The 22212-nt window shown below is 40.4% G+C and overlaps 1 protein-coding gene across 1 annotated transcript in view; it reads right to left on the minus strand.

Annotated features, from left to right (window-relative positions):
* Nucleotides 1-2890: 2890 nt before the first annotated feature.
* The window catches only part of LOC126292275 (gephyrin), a 117296-nt gene continuing 97974 nt past the window's right edge, over nucleotides 2891-22212 (minus strand). The window contains exons 11-12 of the mRNA XM_049986183.1: nucleotides 15618-15714; nucleotides 2891-6048 (exon numbers count right to left, since the gene is read on the minus strand). Coding sequence (XP_049842140.1) covers nucleotides 5915-6048; nucleotides 15618-15714 — 231 coding nt within the window. The 3' untranslated portion in view covers nucleotides 2891-5914. The remainder of the gene's footprint in view (nucleotides 6049-15617; nucleotides 15715-22212) is intronic.

Here is a 22212-nt window from a genome sequence, read left to right on the forward strand (position 1 = left end):
TTCCACAATTTTAGATTTCCAGAAGGCTTTCGACACCGTTCCTCACAAGCGTCTTCTAACCAAACTGCATGCGTATGGAATATCACCTCAGTTGTGCAACTGGATTTGAGATTCCCTGTCAGAAAGTTTCATAGTAATAGACGGAAAGTAATTGAGTGAAACAGAAGTAATATCCGGTGTTCCCCAGGGAAGTGTTATAGGCCCTCTATTGTACCTGATCTATATTAATGATATATGAGACAATCTTAGATTGTTTGCAGAAGATGCTGTCATTTACCATTTTGCAAAGTCATCAGATGAACAAAACAAATTGCAAAATGATTTAGGTATCTGTATGGTGCAAAGAGTGGCATTTGACCCTGAATAAGGAAAAGTGTGAAGTTATTCACATGAATACTAAAAGAAGTCCACTAAATTTTGATTATCCCATAAGTCACACAAATCTGAAGGCTTTAAATTCAACTAAATATTTAGGGATTACAATTACAAATAACCTAAATTGGAACAATCACATAGATAATGTTGTGGGGAGAGCAACCCAAAGACTGTGATTCATTGGCAGAACACTTAAAAGGTGCAACAGGTCTTGTGTGGGATCTGCATCAGGTGGGACTGACAGATGACATCAATAAAGTACAAAGAGGGGTAACTCGTTTTGTATTATCACGAAATAGGGGGGAGAGTGTCACAGACGATACATGAATTGGAGCGGCAATCATTAAAACAAAGGCATTTTTCGATGTGACGGGATGTGCTCATGAAATTTCAATCACCATTTTCTCCTCTGACTGCAAAAACATTCTGTTGGCACCTACCAACATAGGGACAAATGACCGTCACAATAAAATAAGACAAATTAGGGCACGCACAGGAAAATTTAAGTGGTTATTTTTCCCGTGCGTTGTTTGAGAGTGGAATGGTAGAGAGACAGCTTGAAGGTGGTTCATTGAATCCTCTGCCAGGTACTTTATTGTGAATAGCAACAGTAATCATGTAGATGTAGATCCATTCCTGAGTCAGGTATTTTCACATATGGAGCTTCCTTTACAAAACACCGATTAAATTTATCTGTAACTATTAAAATATACAAGTATTTGTGCATGAAATGTGTTTCTCCCTGTGTTTGTTGACTGGGTCCCTTGCTCCCTTTCAGCAACACTGTTTTCCTTCTTTTCTTGTTCTGCATCCTTTCTGTAGATTGTTTATCTCTGTATGTAATTCCAATGAAGTGTGTGTTTAGTAGCAGTATCTGTTTCTGCCTTTACCTAATCATTTTATGTTACCTAGTCTCAGTGTATACCACAACTTTTTCCTTGACTATTTTTCCAACCCCTACTGACTCTTCACAATATTTTTTTCCTTTGTTTTAGTGGAAACATTTCATCAAATTTTAAGCTCTGGACCTGACCGCGTCATCACTTGGAGCCAGCTTTTCAAATATTTGTAGCAATTCAATAATAAACAATGCTGCTTTGACTGTATCTATACTTCTCTTTTCATAATCCTACTGTGCAAAATACAATTTTGACACCATGCAGGAATACATAGTTTACTCACTGTTTTTACCCACAGCTTCATGATCACTGCTCTGTGAATGCTGTTCACCAGTTTGACCACACTTACCTTGTAGTCTCACCTACTTAGATTTGCTGTAACAGTGTCGAGACAGGCTCCTCTTTACCTTCATAAACAATTTGCCACAAACAGTCCATACCTCCTTATTAATTTCACTACGGTTCTCTCTTTAAAACCATGCTTGCCAATACGCATTGCTGAAACTGCAAACAAGGTAATTTTTATTCCCACAAGCAGAATGTGGTACACACACTATTCTGTTTCTAAAGGAATGACTTATCTCCACTTTCAGCATTCTCCAAAATGGAGTTTGGCACCTTTAAAGATAGTGTTGGTAGTAAAGTTAAAGATAAAGTAAGTCCGAGATCTACTCTACATACAGACACATAGGCACACATTCCTTCCAAGTGGAAATGGTGGTATCTGGCCACCAAATACCACTAACATTAGCATATCCACTATAATGATGCTGATCCCATAGAGAAATGGGAACCAGGTGTTATTGTTTGCATTTTAGCCTTTACAATGCACTGCCAAAAAATTAGTATAAAGGACAGCCAAATCTAAGAGTACTGAATGAAAGATGTTCACAGTAAACACACATCAGTGTCAAAACACAGTGAATGCGCAATTGGCAGCAAGTATACCGAGAGAGTGTAAGTAATATGATTTTGTGTACTATTCATGTTTTTAATACCTACCACTGAGTGGAGGCTTAAGTTTTAATGTAGCTGACATGTAACTTGGACGTTCTGGGTTTGACATTTGAACCACACTGTCTTTCTCTGTATGTTTCAAATTCATATGTTAACCATATGATATTTACAAATGATATAAATTTCTCTCTCTGAACTCTGTGCAACTTTTAAAAAGTTGTGTATTAATGTTCTTCCTGTAAGAAGTTATGTAACTGAGTGTCAGGGTTTCTGTATTTATTTACAGATCACTGAAATTGTCGAGAGATGAAGTATATGAAGTGTCTGTCTCATCGTGATAATTAAAATCAACAGTTTGATATTATTTTCTGCATTATGTACCATAACACTAGAATAATTCCGTCCTCATCCCTTTGTGTGTGTGTGTGTGTGTGTGTGTGTGTGTGTGTGTGTGTAAGTCAGTTACTAAGAACACTGGCTGTGTTCACATCAGTTTGAATCTGCTAAGAAGTATTACAATATTGTACACTCTGCCGCAGTGTGAAAGATTAATTCTGCATTTCTTAAGAGAAGCTCAGTAAATCTGAGAGTGAAACAAACTTTCAGGTTTGTTCTAAAAGTTAGCTTAGCATACGCAACTTCACTCTTAAACAACAGTCACTAATTTCTGCAATAGCATATTTATTATGGCATTTAATACAGAAACAACACATATCAAAATCTAAAAAAGCTATGTTGTACCACCTGTTACACACATGAATCATCTATTTCACATATTTTATCTTCTACTACAATAGGGAGCAAAATGGAACTAATGACGTTTCTATTATATTGCTGGAAGACTAATAAGGTCAGTCAAATTCAAGTTGCTGATAAAAGTCTCATCAGTCTTGACCTACTCAGATCAACATGCTTATATTGCTTGAGATTGCACATTGTCTTTACAATTTGATAAATTTCCCTTCTTGACATAAATAGTCTCAAATGTCAATCACAAATGCATCCTAGATAAACTGAGCAATATTTTGGTAACTCTTGTAGTTGCTGATTTCCTTTGAGAAACTGAATACATTTCTTACACACAACATGTATGTCTATTGAAGTGTCTGTCTCAGCCATTACTCAAACCCTCTTGTTAACTATTTTTGTGCTTTTCTTAGATGACAACCATAAACACATACATCCGCTAAGACACTACACATAGTTTCAAGTGAGATAAATAAGATTATATCTAACACCCAGTAACATAATAGTTAATTACAACAAGAACCAATTCTATCAAGAAAATACTTCATAAAAGAAATATTTAGCACCCATGAGATTTGTACACCTCATTCACGCTCTGTCCTTTATTAAATTCTCACACGTATAGCTTGAACAGAGTGAAAAATCTGAATGAATGCATAAAGAATAGGCGTTTGAACTATTTTCTAGACAACTAAGAAAAGCGGTTGTATTAGCAGAATGTTAAAAGTGCAACATAGCACACACAAATCATTAAAATTAAATGTATTGAGCTTTCAGAAACACACAATTTACAATGGCTAATGAAAAAATTAATCTTTACAGAGAATAAGATTTTAGTTTTTGAAAATCTTTAGTTTTCGGTACCAAAGTACATCACTATTCTAACAACTCAATAATACATGATGGTCTCCAATACTTAAGACAAATCAAAGTTGCAGAAAAAAATTTAAATTTAAAAATACTGAATTACCTAGTTTTGTGTAGACAGATTGTGACAAACCATGTCACTGCTGCCTCTGATCATATCTGCTTTGATTTTAGTGCTGCTATCAAGACCACAACTTCTACACTGAGGTCAATTATTTCTCCAACAGAATTTTTAGTATTCTTCAAGGATCTACATCATTATTTCCCCAAATTCTTAATTTACTAATATCAACACTGTACATGGAGTGAGTTGAAGTGAATAAAATGTCACATTGCACAGGGAATGTTGTTCTGTCCAACCAGGTTTAGACTGATTTGTGCTGCTGGAAACAACATAAACAGCACAAAAATTTCTGGCTATGAAGTAAAATAAAAGCTTGTAACCAACAAGTGGCAGCACAAACAAAAAGTAAGATCGTATAAACATTAACTCTTAGAACTATGGATTGCTTCTACCAGTGAGAGAAATGAAACTAGGCCATTAGAGTATTTAGTAATAAAGTCAACAGTGATCCTTGCCCAAGCATCTGAGAGAAGAATGACAACACATTACTTCCTCTGAAACAACCAACTGCAAAATTAGAGGAAGTTGAACTGATACAGAGAGCTACTAGCACTCACTTTTCAAATTCCTCCATCATGTTTTCCATAGCAATGAGGTACCATGGTACTGGTACATTATTTATGCTCCAACAAACTCCATGTGACATCCGCAAATATGTATGCAGAGGATTATCACATCTTATTGTTCTGCTGTTGACAATGATTGATAAACGAACCTTATTTTTCTGCATGGTTTTATGTACATTCATTTTAAAGGTTATTTACTGAGTACAAATGTGACTTATTTTGCAGAAAACTGTCCCAAACTAAAATGCATCCTCTTAAAATCTGTGTTGTCAATGGCATTAAAAAACAGAGAAAAAAGCTCCTTTTTATGCTTTGATTGTTCCAAAAATATCCTGGAATGTTTTGCCCTCTCATTTTCATCGAAATGTTTTTGATTGTTCCAAAAATATCCTGGAATGTTTTGCCCCTCCTTTTCGTCGAAATGTTACTCCAATACAACCTCCTTTCTACATTGTCTATTCATATAATGCTTTCATACAACACTTCACAAACCAATGTTGATTAAAACTTAATCTTAACAGCAAACCTCCAAAATATTATGAAGATATGGCACAGTTTTTGTGCCTTCAGTCAAATTCTGTGCAGGCTATTCAACAGGCAATGTACTATTCAACATCGACTAATCACAAATTTTGAAAAACAAAGTATCCTCATTTAACTGAAACATTACACCTTCCATATTTCTTAACCTAGTGAAAGACAGAGATTCAAATAGTATTAAAAGCCACTCTTTCAAAACTATGGACATTTGAACTGCACCAGAATGTTAAAAAAAAGTGTAGATCAATTTTTAAAATCCATATATCAATGTAGAGGTTTAAGAAACAATTGCTCTGTCATTTCCTTATTTTTCTGGTTTCCATTTTGGCCATACAAATGTCAAGAGATAAAGTATACACATATAATAACACCTGTAGTTACTGTTTTCAAACATGCAGGCCCATCATCAGGAAGCACACAATTCTCTTTTCACAGTAAAATGATTGTACTTGTTTTGCGTGTTTGATTCACACCTTTGCACAGTCTCACATGTGTGAAATGAATAAGCAATCTAGTGCATTCATTAAGCATTTTGGGTAAAAGTATTCTGGAACTAACAACGCAAAATGCTGTGAGATATAAATGTAATATTAATAGAGGCACCAATTTGTGAAAAGTAAACTGTGTGCAGCTGGCTTCACAGTACCTGTAAAGCTATTGTGCTTAACAAAACAACAATGTACTGTGTTTTGAGGCAGTCTTTATACATGGAAACAACCATTTATCCAGCCAAATGCAATACCTATTGAATGACCACTGCCTTTAACAGGCATAACTATATAAAAGCTATTAATGGAAGCAAAATGTTTCTGAGAAAATGCTTCCCACTGTGAAGTGGCTCAGAATCGCTTCAACAGAAGTGCTTCCACAATGGAGCCAGCAGGTAATGTCTGCCGGAACTCCGTCCGTGCTGGAAGCATCAGGAAGGCATTGGCAGAGAGGCAACTCAGGAGGCGACAGCTTAGCTGATTGCCTAAAAACAGAACAATATTAACTGGTTATTTATCAAAATCACACACTGCAATGATATTACATATGAGACAGCCAATGCATACAGGGTGAGGTTCAGCTCAAATATCTCCTGACTCAAAGATATCTACAATCTAATTCCACCCTGACAAACACAGACCAGTGACACATGGAACAAAAACCAACAGACTTTTGCAACTTCATGAACCATGAGTGTACTGCGGCAAAATGTGATCCCTCATGTTTTCTTGGTGTGCTTGATTAATGGTGTACCTTCAGGTGTTCAGCTGAGTTGCTCATTCCATTTTATGCGCAATAGTTCAGTGACTGACCTTGTCATCTTCCATTGCTGCCAGTTGTGCACTGAAGTGCACTCACTGCCTGGACTTCAGCCAGACTGTGAACTACTGTTTACATAGTAGAATCCAACTTTCAACATTCCCTGGTTTTAAGAGACCACACTAACAGTTAGCAAAACACACATCCTCAGGTTCTCCAGTTCTGACAGATTGATGGCCAGTGAAATTCGAATAAACTGTGTGCTCGACCACAAGCATTAAATATATCGAAAACTTCATTCCCATTTATTAGGTTTTTTTAGCATCTTTATCTTTTGTTCATATCCCTTGCATATCTCTTGAACTGTTCTCATTGTCTGCCCCCATTTGCATGGAATGCAGTACACACCCAGCTTTCAGACACACATTTCATCTATACAAAGGAGACTTTTTATCTTTGTTCACAGGAACAAAACATACTGCTGTGTCATGTGTGGTGTCACCGCCAGACACCACACTTGCTAGGTGGTAGCCTTTAAATCGGCCACGGTCCGGTAGTATATGTCGGACACGCGTGTTGCCACTATCAGTGATTGCAGACCGAGCGCCGCCACACGACAGGTCTAGAGAGACTTCCTAGCACTCGCTCCAGTTGTACAGCCGACTTTGCTAGTGATGGTTCACTGCCTACTTACGTTCTCATTTGCCGAGACAATAGTTTAGCATAGCCTTCAGCTACGTCATTTGCTACAACCTAGCAAGGCGCCATTATCAGTTACTATTGATATTGTGAACTATGTACCGACAAGAGCAACGTTTCGCTCACAGCTGCAATCGGCGCTGACTTCGGTCGTGCAGCTTGAGGCTGTTGCCAATGGGCACCACTGTGGGAAGCCGGACTCGGGTATCACGGGGATGTCAACCTCGTCCTGTCTGTCCCCAGATCGGTCTGCCGCTGTGGTTGCCCCGGTTGCTGCCCGCAGTGGGGCTGAGCCCTCGCCTGTGGTTGATTGGGAGGTTGTTCCAAGGCGTGGCAGGCAGCGAAAGGCGTCCCCGGAGGCTGATCAGAAAGCCTCCCCGGTGCGTCTGACAAACCGGTTTCAGGCACTGTCTCTGGCTGAGCCAGATGCAGCTGCCTGTCCTGTTTCAGAGGATCATTCTCAGCCTTCAAGGTCCGGGCAATCGCAGAGGGTGAGCTTACTGGTAGTTGGGAGCTCCAATGTTAGGTGCGTAATGGGGCCCCTTAGGGATACGGTGGCTAAGGAGGGGAAGAAATCCAGTGTGCACTCCGTGTGCATTCCGGGAGGAGTCATTCCTGATGTGGAAAGGGTCCTTCCGGATGCCATGAAGAGCACAGGGTGCAGCCAGCTGCAGGTGGTGGCACATGTCGGCACTAATGACGTGTGTCACTTTGGATCTGAGGAAATTCTCTCTGGATTCCAGCGGCTATCTGATTTGGTGAAGGCTGCCGGTCTTGCTTACGAGATGAAGGCAGAGCTCACCATCTGCAGCATCATTGACAGAACCGACTGCGGACCTTTGGTGCAGAGCCGGGTGGAGGGTCTGAATCAGAGGCTCAGACGGTTTTGCGACCGTATTGGCTGCAGATTCTTTGACTTGCGCCATAGGGTGGTGGGGTTTCGGGTTCCGCTGAATAGGTCAGGAGTTCACTACACTCAGCTGGCGGCTACACGGTTAGCGGAGGCTGTGTGGCGTGGACTGGGCGGTTTTTTAGGTTAGAAGGCCTCGGGAAAGTGCGGGATGGGCTGCAATGTCAAAGGGTGCTTGGCAATTACAGGACGTGCTTGGATCAAGGAACAGTCGGAATTATAGTTGTAAATTGTTGTAGTTGCGCTGGAAAAGTCCCTGAGCTTCAAGCGCTAATAGAAAGCACAGAAGCTGATATCGTTATAGGTACAGAAAGCTGGCTAAAGCCTGAAATAAGTTCTGCAGAAATTTTTACGAAGTCTCAGACGGTGTTCAGGAAAGATAGATTAGGCAGAATTGGTGGTGGAGTGTTTGTGTCTGTCAGTAGTGGTTTATCTTGTAGTGAAGTCGAAGTAGATACTCTGTGCGAATTGGTGTGGGTGGAGGTTATACTTAACAGCCGAATTAAGTTAATAATTGGCTCCTTCTACCGACCCCCAGACTCCGATGATACAGTTGCGGAACAGTTCAGAGAAAGTTTGAGTCTCGTAACAAATAAATACCCCACTCATACAGTTATAGTTGGTGGGGACTTCAACCTACCCTCGGTATGTTGGCAAAAATACTTGTTCAAAACCGGTGGTTGGCATAAAACGTCTTCCGAGATTGTCCTAAATGCATTCTCCGAAAATTATTTCGAGCAGTTAGTCCACGAACCCACGCGAATTGTAAATGGTTGCGAAAACACACTTGACCTCTTGGCCACAAACAATCCAGAGCTGATAGAGAGCATCATGACTGATACAGGGATTAGTGATCACAAGGTCATTGTAGCTAGGCTCAATACCATTTCTTCCAAATCCATCAGAAACAAACGCAAAATAATTTTATTTAAAAAAAGCAGAGAAAGTGCCACTAGAAGCCTTCCTAAAAGACAATTTCCATTCCTTCCGAACTGACTATGCGAATGTAGACGAGATGTGGCTCAAATTCAAAGATATAGTAGCAACAGCAATTGAGATATTCATACCTCATAAATAGGTAAGAGATGGAACGGATCCCCCCGTGGTACACAAAAAAGGTCCGAACGCTGTTGCAGAGGCAACGGAAAAAGCATGCGAAGTTCAGAAGAACGCGAAATCCCGAAGATGGGCTAAAATTTACAGACGCTCGAAATTTGGCACGTACTTCGATGCGAGATGCCTTTAATAGGTTCCACAACGAAACATTGTCTCGTAATTTGGTAGAAAATCCGAAGAAATTCTGGTCGTATGTAAAGTACACAAGCGGCAAGACGCAGTCAATACCTTCGCTGTGCAGTGCCGATGGTACCGTTATCGACGACTGTGCCGCTAAAGCGGAGTTATTGAACGCAGTTTTCTGAAATTCCTTCACCAGGGAAGACGAATGGAATATTCCAGAATTTGAAACACGAACATCTGCTAGCATGAGTTTCTTAGAAGTAGATACCTTAGGGCTTGCGAAGCAACTCAAATCGCTTGATACGGGCAAGTCTTCAGGTCCAGATTGTATACCGATTAGGTTCCTTTCAGATTACGCTGATACTATAGCTCCCTACTTAGCACTCATATACAACCGCTCGCTCACCGATAGATCTGTACCTACAGATTGGAAAATTGCGCAGGTCGCACCAGTGTTCAAGAAGGGTAGTAGGAGTAATCCATTTAACTACAGACCTATATCATTGACGTCGGTTTGCAGTAGGGTTTTGGAGCATATACTGTATTCAAACATTATGAATCACCTCAAAGGGAACGATCTATTGACACGTAATCAGCATGGCTTCAGAAAACATTGCTCTTGTGCAACGCAGCTAGCTCTTTATTCGCACGAAGTAATGGCCGCTATCGACAGGGGATCTCAAGTTGATTCCGTATTTCTAGATTTCCGGAAAGCTTTTGACACCGTTCCTCACAAGCGACTTCTAATCAAGCTGCGGAGCTATGGGGTATCGTCTCAGTTGTGCGACTGGATTCGTGATTTCCTGTCAGGAAGGTCGCAGTTCGTAGTAATAGACGGCAAATCATCGAGTAAAACTGAAGTGATATCAGGTGTTCCCCAGGGAAGCGTCCTGGGTCCTCTACTGTTCCTGATCTATATAAATGACCTGGGTGACAATCTGAGCAGTTCTCTTAGACTCTTCGCAGATGATGCTGTAATTTACCGTCTAGTAAGGTCATCCGAAGACCAGTATCAGCTGCAAAGCGATTTAGAAAAGATTGCTGTATGGTGTGTCAGGTGGCAGTTGACGCTAAATAACGAAAAGTGTGAGATGATCCACATGAGTTCCAAAAGAAATCCGTTGGAATTCGATTACTCGATAAATAGTACAATTCTCAAGGCTGTCAATTCAACTAAGTACCTGGATGTTAAAATTACGAACAACTTCAGTTGGAAGGACCACATAGATAATATTGTCGGGAAGGCGAGCCAAAGGTTGCGTTTCATTGGCAGGACACTTAGAAGATGCAACAAGTCCACTAAAGAGACAGGTTACACTACACTCGTTCGTCCTCTGTTAGAATATTGCTGCGCGGTGTGGGATCCTTACCAGGTGGGATTGACGGAGGACATCGAAAGGGTGCAAAAAAGGGCAGCTCGTTTTGTATTATCGCGTAATAGGGGAGAGAGTGTGGCAGATATGATACACGAGTTGGGATGGAAGTCATTACAGCATGGACGTTTTTCGTCGCAGCGAGACCTTTTTACGAAATTTCAGTCACCAACTTTCTCTTCTGAATGCGAAAATATTTTGTTGAGCCCAACCTACATAGGTAGGAATGATCATCAAAATAAAATAAGAGAAATCAGAGCTCGAACAGAAAGGTTTAGGTGTTCGTTTTTCCCGCTCGCTGTTCGGGAGTGGAATAGTAGAGAGATAGTATGATTGTGGTTCGATGAACCCTCTGCCAAGCACTTAAATGTGAATTGCAGAGTAGTCATGTAGATGTAGATGTTTGTCATTAATGGATTAAAGTTAAGTATTCCACCAGCTACGTCCGTTTTTCTAAATTCTAATTTCCTTGTCCTGTTCCAGACCTCAAACCAGCCTGCGTGGGCTAAAACCCGTGCCTTTCGGCCTCCTCTAGTAACACTGTGTTGGCTATCCTGCCAACCACAACATCATGATTGTGTAGAAGTCTTCCGATCTTTCCGAATATTTAGCTAGCATAAGGAATATAAGCGATTCTTGGCTACTCTGTCTCAGTTTCCACCTCTTTCTCAGGCATCTGCTCAATTTTACAATCTGAGTATTCATTCCTTCAGGACACTATTTGTAGGTGTAATTCTATGAAGAGGCACTCCCTGTCTGAAAGTGTTTGTGCAATATTTCTCTTCTTGATGTCAAGAGTCTCACATGTCAATCACAAATACATCCTAGATAAATGAGCAGTATTTTGGTAACTCTGGTGGTTGCTGATTTCTTCATGAAGGATGGTGATGGCTCAAGGCATGGAGATTAGTTACAAGCATTCACAAAGTAGGACCCTCATGAAATGGGAGACTATAGTGAAACTGACCATACTTTCTGTATCCTGGAGCTGAAAATGAGGTGTTCACTGTTCCCCACATATTTGTGGAGGAAATATTGCAGGTATTTTTCCAGCTAGTCTTTAGGTCCACCAGCAGTATTAACTCAGCTGAATACCTGGGAGTACATTATTTACAGGGATCTTGGCTTTACAGCCGGATGACAGTGTTGGGGGAACTGTGACATTTCGATGGGTGTCATACTCATCATCTTCTTGCGAAGTGTCGCTATATTTACATGTGTGAGTGGCCACTCACTCCACCTGGTTGGGTCTTAATGTGGCTAGTGAGTGGGAGGAGGGGGAGGGGGGGAGTAGTGTACAGGGGTGGGATGGGGATGGGCCAGAGCTAAGTTCTAATCTCTGCACAGGCACTTTCAGGCACTTTTCATCGGCTTTGCAAGCTGACTACAGCCGGGTGTACTTTTGGCATTTAATTGCTAATGCACATTTCCACAATGAACTCAGCTGATAACCTTAGTCTCTACAGACAAGATTCCACAGATCCTTATTTCTATGGATTCGTTCATTATCCTTTCCCAATAGTGGCTGGCCCAGCACAGAAACAATTCTGAAAAGTCGTAGGTGTTCGTTTAAGCTATAGTCTGCCACTGTCAATTTCCCAGTATATCGCACACACTTAATGTGTTTCTCACAGCTTTTAGATATATTATACTGCCTTTGCCTGATTTACTGCACTCAGCTTCACATGGGATGCTATAAGTCACTGATTTGCGAAGTTTTTGCGCGTCCTTCAGAGTGTCCAAAATAGCTTTCATCTTCAGTGGTGATTGGATTAATTATATGATAAATCATACAAATCCAAAATCTGTAAATTTAACTAAATACTTGGGGATTACGCCTACAAATAACTCAAACTGGAATGATCACATAGCTAATGTCTTGGGGAAAGCAAACCAAAGACTGTGATTTATTAGCATAACCCTCAGAAAATGCAACAGATCTACTATAGACCTACTACACCTGTCTGCCCTCTTCTGTAGTATCACCTCTGTAGTGTTTGATGATGGTGTTTGGTTTATGGGGTGCTCAACTCTGTGGTCATCAGTGCCCGTACAAAGTCCCAATTTTTACACGGTCCAATTTATTTATTTATTTATTTTTCTTTTTTACTCAGTCCAGTCTAGACAATGTCATGAATAATGATGATGATGATGATGACCAGAACACAAACACCCAGTCCCCAGACAGAGAAAATCCCCAACCCGGTAGGGAATCGAACCTGGGACCCCATGAGCTAGAGGCAGCAATGCTAGCCACTAGACCTTGAGCTAAGGACCCTCTGCACTGAGGGATCCACATCAGATATGACTGACAGAGGACATCAAAAAAGTTCAAAGTAGGGCGGCTCACTTTCTGTTATCGCAAATTAGGGAACAGATTGCCAAGGTTATGATACTGAAATTGGGGCAGCAATAATTACAATAAAGGCACCTTATGCTGTGGTAATATCTTTTCTTGGAATTTCAATCACCAATTTTTTCTTCAGAGTGTGTAAAATAAGAGAAATCAGAGCTCACACGGAGAGATTTAAGTGTTAGTTTTTCCTGCTTGTTGGTCGAGAGTGAAACAGTGGAGAAATAGCTTGAAGACGGTTTGATGAACCCTCTTCCAGGCACTATAATGTAAATTGCAGAGTAATCATGTACATATAGATGCAAATATTATAGTCTCCAAGCAACCTCATGAACCTCGGGTTAGTGTCGCCTTGTATAGGGAAGAAAATTGAGTCTCTTGTCCCATTCATCTTCCTCGTTGTCTGTGACATCTTTTCTTTCATTGACTACCCTCATTGTACTCATTTTTTTGGAACACTTCCTTCAGGTGTTGAAGCATGACTGGGAGGCTTCTTTGTCCCAGATGATGCACGCCATGTGGACCAGGGTGGTTAGCACTGTGCTCTCTGCACGAAGATACACTTATGTTTGATCATCTTTCTATAAACTATACAGCCTAGCATACCATCAGCCTACTTCTTTATTAGAATTTCCGAAGTAAGGCAGACATCTATTTTTTTTTTTTTTTTTCCTAGCTCAGTCATGAATGTTTTGACGACTGCCGTTTCACTGATACAGAGACTCCTCCTCAACTAACTATTTACCATACCTGTAAATATAGAAACATGCCAAAACTTTGTCATAAGATAATCAGAATGATCCTTGTTGAAACACTGCGCTATTTTAACACAGTTAGCTGAATGAGCATTTTGTCAAAAATATACACTGTCAAAGTCTACACTCACACTGTAACCAACTTTTTCTTGTACTATGGCATATTTGTATGGGCAAATCCAGGGTTTTAATTCTGTTGGAGGTTTGAAAGGAAATTATGGAGTTAAATTGAATATCCATAAATTTCAGAAGTTCTTGGGGAATGATGTCACTCTGCACATACCTATGGCTGTCATGTGCTGAGAAAACAGAACAGTAAAAGGAATGCTTGGATATAATATGTTGAAAACAAAAAGGAGTGCCATGGAGAAGGATTGGAAATAAAAACAAAATAAAGGTCTTAAACTTAAGAAATTCTTTGTAACATTATCTTTCCAGGCATTTAAAATTTCAAAGAAATTTGATACCATATAGCTCATACAATAAATGTGGAAATAAAGATCTATAGTGCAAGATATCAACATATCATAATAATGAAAATTCCAAGATGGAAACGACAAAGAAAAATGAGGGAAGAAAAGCACTCATCAGCAACTGACTGAAGGGTGGCACACAGACACTGCTGATAGCTCAGACAACTGTACAAGCTTTTGATTAAGCTCCCACTGTTTTTGTAGTTTAATATTGGGGCCTCAGTGTCTTAGATATGTCAGAACTCTGAAGTAGGTTGTTACAGACCAGTGGAATAAAAAAAGGCAAAGTTCTCTTTGAAAGAATGGCTGACAGCAAAATACAACTTTTTTTGGTAAAAAAAGTAAATCTTGCTCAGGGGTTACCAAGAGTGAAGCAGGATTTCAGAACAAATATGTGTGGCTATATGTATGCTAGCATGAAAAAGAGGTTTCTGAACCAGCAAAGGCAGAATGAGAAAGGGTTCATATTGGAGCTCACGGGGACAACTTGTGGTAAAACAGCAATCAAAAATGAGCAAACCAACAATGGAAATAATTTTATAAAGAAGTGCTTGTTGCCATAACAGATAGGGAAGTGAATGACATCATTAACAAACGAGATACATTAATTTTCATTTCATGAAAGCTTTCATTGAAATAAAATTTCATTAGACTAGCATTTTAGCCTTGACAACATACTGCTGTGTGTGCTTGTATTGACAGCCAACACAAACTTCTAAACACAGTAATAACTTTAACAGAAAATAAGAAAGAATAAAACAAGTAAGGCATGGATGGTGATTTCTCACTATTGATTACTTTTAATTGAGAATGATGTCATCTGACGTGTATTCATCACCATGTGATAAATAATGGTGCCCTCCACACAGCTCATAATGCCCCTAGGAATGTGGGGCACCTTGAGCTCTCTGAAGATGTTCACCACAGGCAGATGCAAAAAGTTAGCAAATAGTTTCAGGCATCTCTCAGCCTGGAAGTTTTGAACAGACTGTTTTAAGACATATTCCCAGGAAACTGTGAATGCAATCATAACTAAACACAAGCAGTTGAAAAGTTGGAGTTGGTAACATGAGCAACAGATGCATTTTGCAGCATGTTGGCAAGAGAAAGTAAAACATCAGAGGTCAAAACAAACAGAAGGAAAAACTACAGACAAAACAGAGATGAAATAAATGTATTGGTCAAGAGAATAAAGGGTTACAATGCATCAACGATTTACATAACTGGCTTTTACAACAGAGGGCATTCAAATTACACCATGTAAATGGCATGTATACAGAAGAAGATAACGTATAATGCAGAAAATAAATGGGAATAGGAAACAAAATAATGGAAGAATAGGCTGTAAACCACAGAAATAGAAGGAGAGTGACAGCTGCTGGAAAGCTAGTTCATTTTTCTGAGTAGTAGTAGTAGTTTGTTTGTTTGTGTAAATGCTTGTTCCAAGAATCAGCTGCAAACAAAATAGAGGAACACCTTATGATTAGCCTACCTGTGCTCCTTGCAACAGGGACTGCATTTCCTGGCTGCCAGTCCAGAGACACTCTGTGATATTCAGGCCTTGGGTCCAATGAAATGTCCTTTTCAGTCTGTAAACAGAGTGAGGCACAATGAAAGTAGTCAATTTGGATGGTTCAAAATGGCTCTGAGCACTATGGGACTCAACTGCTGAGGTCATCAGTCCCCTAGAACTTAGAGCTACTTAAACCTACGTAACCTAAGGACATCACACACATCCACACCCGAGTCAATTTGGAAATTACATTATTGTAGAAATGGCTCACTGTAAACCTTTAAAAAGGAAATTTTCAACACTATTGCTAACTTGTGTTCAAAAAGTAGATTTAAACATCATGCTTCCTGGTAGATTAAAATTGAATGACAGACCAGGACTCTAACCTGGGACCTTCGCCTTCCGCAGGCAAGGTCTTTACCAACTGAGCTACTCAAGCATGACTCACGGCCCATCCTCGCTGCTTTACTACTGCTAGTCTCTCACCTTGCAAACCTGACAGAAGTTCTCCTTCAAAACTTGCAGGTTAGCACTCTTGGAAGAAAGGATATTGTACAGACAAGGCTTAGTGACAGCTTATCTGATTTATTAAAGCTGAAATTTCATAGTCTGTAAGTCCTGCTAGAACACAAAATATCACACACTGTTGTGAAAATAGTTTACCTTGACCTATGAATCCTATGTAAATTTGTGTTTCAATTATCCAATACTACTCATATGACTAGCATACTTGAATGAAATGTAGTAAAGAGAAATGTCTTTCAAGACCGAATGAATGATGTTTTATTTATATTTGTTTCTCCTAGCGTCACATGGACAGCTCACACACTCCATTTTACATTGATCTGGCATCTGCTGTCAAAGTGGTAATCTTTACAATTACCAGTCACATTCTGCATGAAGTACCGCTTGTAACATTGTTGATTCCAAAGACAAATATTTAGTCTGAGCTGTATGACAAATTTCAAAAGTGATGTATCCTATATGATACCTGGGAACCAAAGAGGATAGATGTTATAATGGCTGCAATAACTTATCCCAACAATAGTTTGGCCCAATATTTGTCTCGTGCTCAGTTTGATTCAGTTTATTTCATGATTCCAACCCTGTGCAGTGAAACTGTACATTACAATGTTTTGGATTATTCTGTGGATGGGGAACTTTCGTGCTTGGTAAAAAAACATAAAATTGTAACCAGGCAGTGTCACTTTATTTGTTCGATGTACCCAAGACCAATTGATCAATCACTCAAGTAATTGTTTCTAACATTATTACTTCTGACAATAACATGTTGTAATACTAATAGCATATTTGCTACAAAGAACATCTGGCTAAAGAACTTGATTTGTTAACGTATTTAATTTTCTATATTAAGAATTATATAAGAATAAAGGAGGCAACCCACTAAAAGGTAAGGCTGAAACCAGACGTAAACAGTAATGAAATCCTAAACTCAGATTGGAATGTATACCGCAGAGACAGGGTGGACAGTGAAGGGGGAGGCGTGTTTATAGCAATAAGAAGTGCAATAGTATCGAAGGAAATTGACAGAGATCCGAATTGTGAAATGATTTGAGTGAAGGTCACGGTTAAAGCAGGCTCAGACATGGTAATTGGATGTCTCTATAGGCCCCCGGGCTCAGCAGCTGTTGTGGCTGAGCACCTGAAGAATAATTTGGAAAATATTTCGAGTAGATTTCCTCACCATGTTATAGTTCTAGGTGGAGATTTTAATTTGCCGAATATAGACTGGGAGACTCAAACGTTCATAACAGGCGGCAGGGAAAAAGAATCCAGTGAAATTTTTTTAAGTGCTTTATCTAAAAACTACCTTGAGCAGTTAAACAGAGAACCGACTCGTGGCGATAACATATTAGACCTTTCAGAGTACTTGATGGCTCAACACAAAAGTTTTGTCTCAAGTACAGATAGTGTTGAGGATCAGTGGACAAAGTTCAAAACCATCGTACAATGTGCGTTAGATGAGTATGTGCCAAGCAAGATCGTAAGAGATGGAGTTAGAAAACTGCTGCAAAAGCAAAGGGAACTTCACAGCAAACATAAACATAGCCAAAGACTTGTAGACAAACAAAAATTATGCAAAGCGAAATGTAGTGTGAGGAGGGCTATGCGAGAGGCGTTCAATGAATTCGAAAGTAAAGTTCTATGTACTGACTTGGCAGAAAATCCTAAGAAATTTTGGTCCTACGTCAAAGCGGTAGGTGGATCAAAACAAAATGTCCAGACACTCTGTGACCAAAATGGTACTGAATCAGGGATGACAGACTAAAGGCCGAAATACTAAATGTCTTCTTCCAAAACTGTTTCACAGAGGAAGACTGCACTGTTGTTCCTTCTCTAGATTGTCGCACAGATGACAAAATGGTAGATATCGAAATAGACAACACAGGGATAGAGAAACAATTAAAATCGCGCAAAAGAGGAAAGGCCGCTGGACCTGATGGGATACCAGTTTGATTTTACACAGAGTACACGAAGGAACTTGCCCCCCCTTCTTGCAGCGGTGTACCGTACATCTCTAGAAGAGCGAAGCGTTCCAAAGGATTGGAAAAGGGCACAGGTCATCCCCATTTTCAAGAAGGGACGTCGAACAGATGTGCAGAACTATAGACCTATATCTCTAACGCCGATCAGTTGTAGAATTTTGGACACATATTGTGTTTGAGTATAATGACTTTTCTGGAGACTAGAAATCTACTCTGTAGAAATTTAGCATGGGTTTAGAAAAAGACGGTCATGTGAAACCCAGATCGCGCTATTCGTCCACGAGACTCAGAGGGCCATAGACATGGGTACACAGGTAGATACCGTGTTTCTTGACTTCCGCAATGCGTTTGACACAGTTCCCCACAGTCGTTTAATGAACAAAGTAAGAGCATACGGACTATCAGACCAATTGTGTGATTGGATTGAGGAGTTCGTAGATAACAGAACGCAGCATGTCATTCTCAATGGAGAGAAGTCTTCCGAAGTAAGAGTGATTTCAGGTGTGCCGCAGGGGAGTGTCATAGGACCGTTGCTATTCACAATATACATAAATGACCTGGTTGCAACAATGAAAAATTGTACTGAAATGCAGGAGGATCTGCAGCAAATTGACGCATGGTGCGGGAAATGGCAATTGAATCACAATGTAGACAAGTGTAATGTGCTGCGAATACATAGAAAGACAGATCCCTTATCATTTAGCTACAAAATAGCAGGTCAGCAACTGGAAGCAGTTAATTCCATAAATTATCTGGGAGTACGCATTAGGAGTGATTTAAAATGGAATGATCATATAAAGTTGATCGTCGGTAAAGCAGATGCCAGACTGAGATTCATTGGAAGAATCCTAAGGAAATGCAATCCAAAAACAAAGGAAGTAGGTTACAGTACACTTGTTCGCCCGCTGCTTGAATACTGCTCAACAGTGTGGGATTCGTACCAGATAGGGTTGATAGAAGAGATAGAGAAGATCCAACGTAGAGCAGCGTGCTTCGTTACAGGATCATTTAGTAATCGCAAAAGCGTTATGGAGATGATAGATAAACTCCAGTGGAAGACTCTGCCGGAGAGACGCTCAGTAGCTCGGTACGGGCTTTTGTTAAAGTTTCGAGAACATACCTTCTCCGAAGAGTCAAGCAGTATATTGCTCCCTCCTACGTATATCTCGCGAAGAGACCATGAGGATAAAATCAGAGAGATTAGAGCCCACACAGAAGCATACCGACAATCCTTCTTTCCACGAACAATAGGAGACTGGAATAGAAGGGAGAACCGATAGAGGTACTCAAGGTACCCTCCGCCACACACCGACAGGTGGCTTGCGGAGTATGATGTAGATGTAGATGAAGGTAGAAGCACTGTCTCGTGGATCCAAGGCCAGAATACATTATCCTGCATTCCTCCACAACCTCAACACTTTCTCTCCCATCCACTTCACCTGGTCCTCCTCCACCCATTGTGCTACTTTCCTAGGTGTGAATCTCCTCCTCTCAGATGACTCCATCTACACCTCGGTCCACATCAAACCCACCAATCACCCACAGAACCTGCTCCCCGACAGCTGCCCATTCTTCCGCACCAAAACATCCCTCACATACAGCTCGGTCACCTGTGGTAGACGCATTTGCAGTGATGAGAACTCGCTCGCCCAGTATCGTGAAGGCCTCACGAAGACCTTCGCAGGCAGGCAGTACCATGCAGATCTAATTCACAAACAAATTTCCCATGCCATAGTCTCACACACACCTGAACTATCACAACCTCAATGAAGTACCCCACTTATTACCCAGTGCCACCCCAGACTAGAACGACTCGTGTCTTTTATCAGGACTTTATCTATCATCATGCCCCGAAATGAGGGACAGTCTACGCAAGATACTCCCAACCTCTCCCAAAGTGGTGTTCCACCACCAACTCAACCTCCACAACATCCTAGTCCATCCCTATGCCACTCCCACCTCAAATCCCCTGCCACAGGGATCATATCCCTGTGTAAAACCCAAATGCATGACCTGCAAATCCACCCACCCAGCACAACCTACTCCAGTCCTGTCATAGGTTTATCCTACCCATCAGAAGCCAGGCCACCTGCAAAAGCAGCCACATTATATACAAGGTCTGCTGCAACCACTGCACAGCATTTTACATTGGTATGACCCCCAACCATTGTCAACTGGAAAGAATGGCCACCATCAAACTGTTGCCAAAAACAAGGTGGATCAGCCAGTGGCACAACATGCAGGAGATTACAACATGTGACATTTCAATGGCTGCTTCACAATCTGTGCCATCTGGAAACTCCCCACCACCACCAGGTTTTCTGAGCTGCACAAATGGGAACTATCCTTACAGCAAATCCTTCACTCCCATAATTTTCCTGGCCTAAACCTAAAGTAATTCATTGCCCCCCCCCCACCCACCCACCCAATAGAGAGAGAGAGAGAGAGAGAGAGAGAGAGAGAGAGAGAGAGAGAGAGAGAGAGAGAGAGAGAGAGAGACACCATCCCCTACCCCACTACCCTCACCCAATTTGTCTCTCCACATCAGCTAGTTGTGTGCTCTTATCTCATGCCTTAGTCAATTAAATTGCAATCTCAGCAATCTGACACCTGTGTCCTCTACCTGCACCCCACAGATAGCTCTCCGCTCTTCCACAAGTCCGCTAGATGCTTCCCCCCAAACCTCCCCCCATCTCACATCTCTCTCCATCCCTCATCCTACCCCACACCACAACCCCATCTCACCCCACTACAATCACTGTGGGCCAGTAAAGACCTGCCAGTGAACTGAGCATAATGAAGAAAGACAGGGGTGCGTGCATGCATGTGGGTATATGTGTTTGCTTCTTTTTCCTACAGCTAGAAAAAGAAAGTACGTTCCAAAGGCTAGCCAAGCTTTGTACCCTATGTTTGTGTGCCTATTGACGGCACAGCACTTCCAGTGTTTCCTTTATTCCCAAACAATTTGGAATTTTCAACCAGAACTTCTGTACATTATAATTTTCTACATTGTGAGATAGAGTAGTAATTTGCTAGAGCATCCAAAAAGCCATTATTAACACCTACAAGAAAATCAAGAAAAGGAATTTTTATTATTCAACCTTTCTTGTAATCCAAGTACTATTACCCAACCCTTCTTGTAACCAAATATATCAATTTCATGTTGTAAAAGTCAATCCATCTGATTGTGAGTGTGTGTTTTACTTCACTATTGACTGGCAAACAATGCATACAGTAACAAAGCATAGCTGTGCTCTAAAAAGCATAGGGGTACATACAGTTTAATGTGGACTCCAAACCACAGATTTATACTGATAATGAATAAATTGAAAATATTATCCCGATTGATGTGAACATTAATTTAAAGAAGAGTAACTTCTTGTAGATGTCTGTATTTCTAAATATAAACAATCAATTACTGATAAAATTATTTTTAAAGTTATTTAAATGGATTTAAATAATTTTATTTCTAAATACGTTTTATCTAATGTATTGGGAAGATAATGTCTTGAAAAAACTGAAGATAACAGTTTTAGGTGGCGCCTATGGTTAATATAAATATATAAATGCAGTTTGTAAATCTGTCCACAATTAGTTTCTGTTCATCAAGCAAGCCTTTAAAGCTATCAGACAGTGATCTGTATTTTATGTTGCCTGAGATGCCTCCTCAATTTAATCCTGCCCATTGAAGATGCTTTCCAACCTCCCTGAATGATATGTTAGAAACATCAGTCTGTTGTGAAGTATCTTAAAAATCCGAGTTTCAGCTGCTTCTTGTCTATGCTACACGTATGTCAATAAAATTTTAATGTTTTTTTTTTTTTCTAATTGACTCATTTAGTCTGTCATTTTCTTGGTACAGTTCTGCCCTTCATTCTAATCTATACTAAGCATGCCATTATCTTCCTGAGACTGTTCCTCTCAGCCCAGTATAATGAGGGACACATTTCCACCCACCTCTACAGACGTAGAGGAGGCATTTAACTGCAGAAAGGTACATTTAAAAGTAGACTAAACTACCAAATTCATTCTTCAGTACATGGAACAACAGCAATAATATGAAATCG

Source organism: Schistocerca gregaria, chromosome 9 (genome assembly GCF_023897955.1).
Source record: "Schistocerca gregaria isolate iqSchGreg1 chromosome 9, iqSchGreg1.2, whole genome shotgun sequence".
Lineage (NCBI taxonomy): Eukaryota > Metazoa > Arthropoda > Insecta > Orthoptera > Acrididae > Schistocerca > Schistocerca gregaria.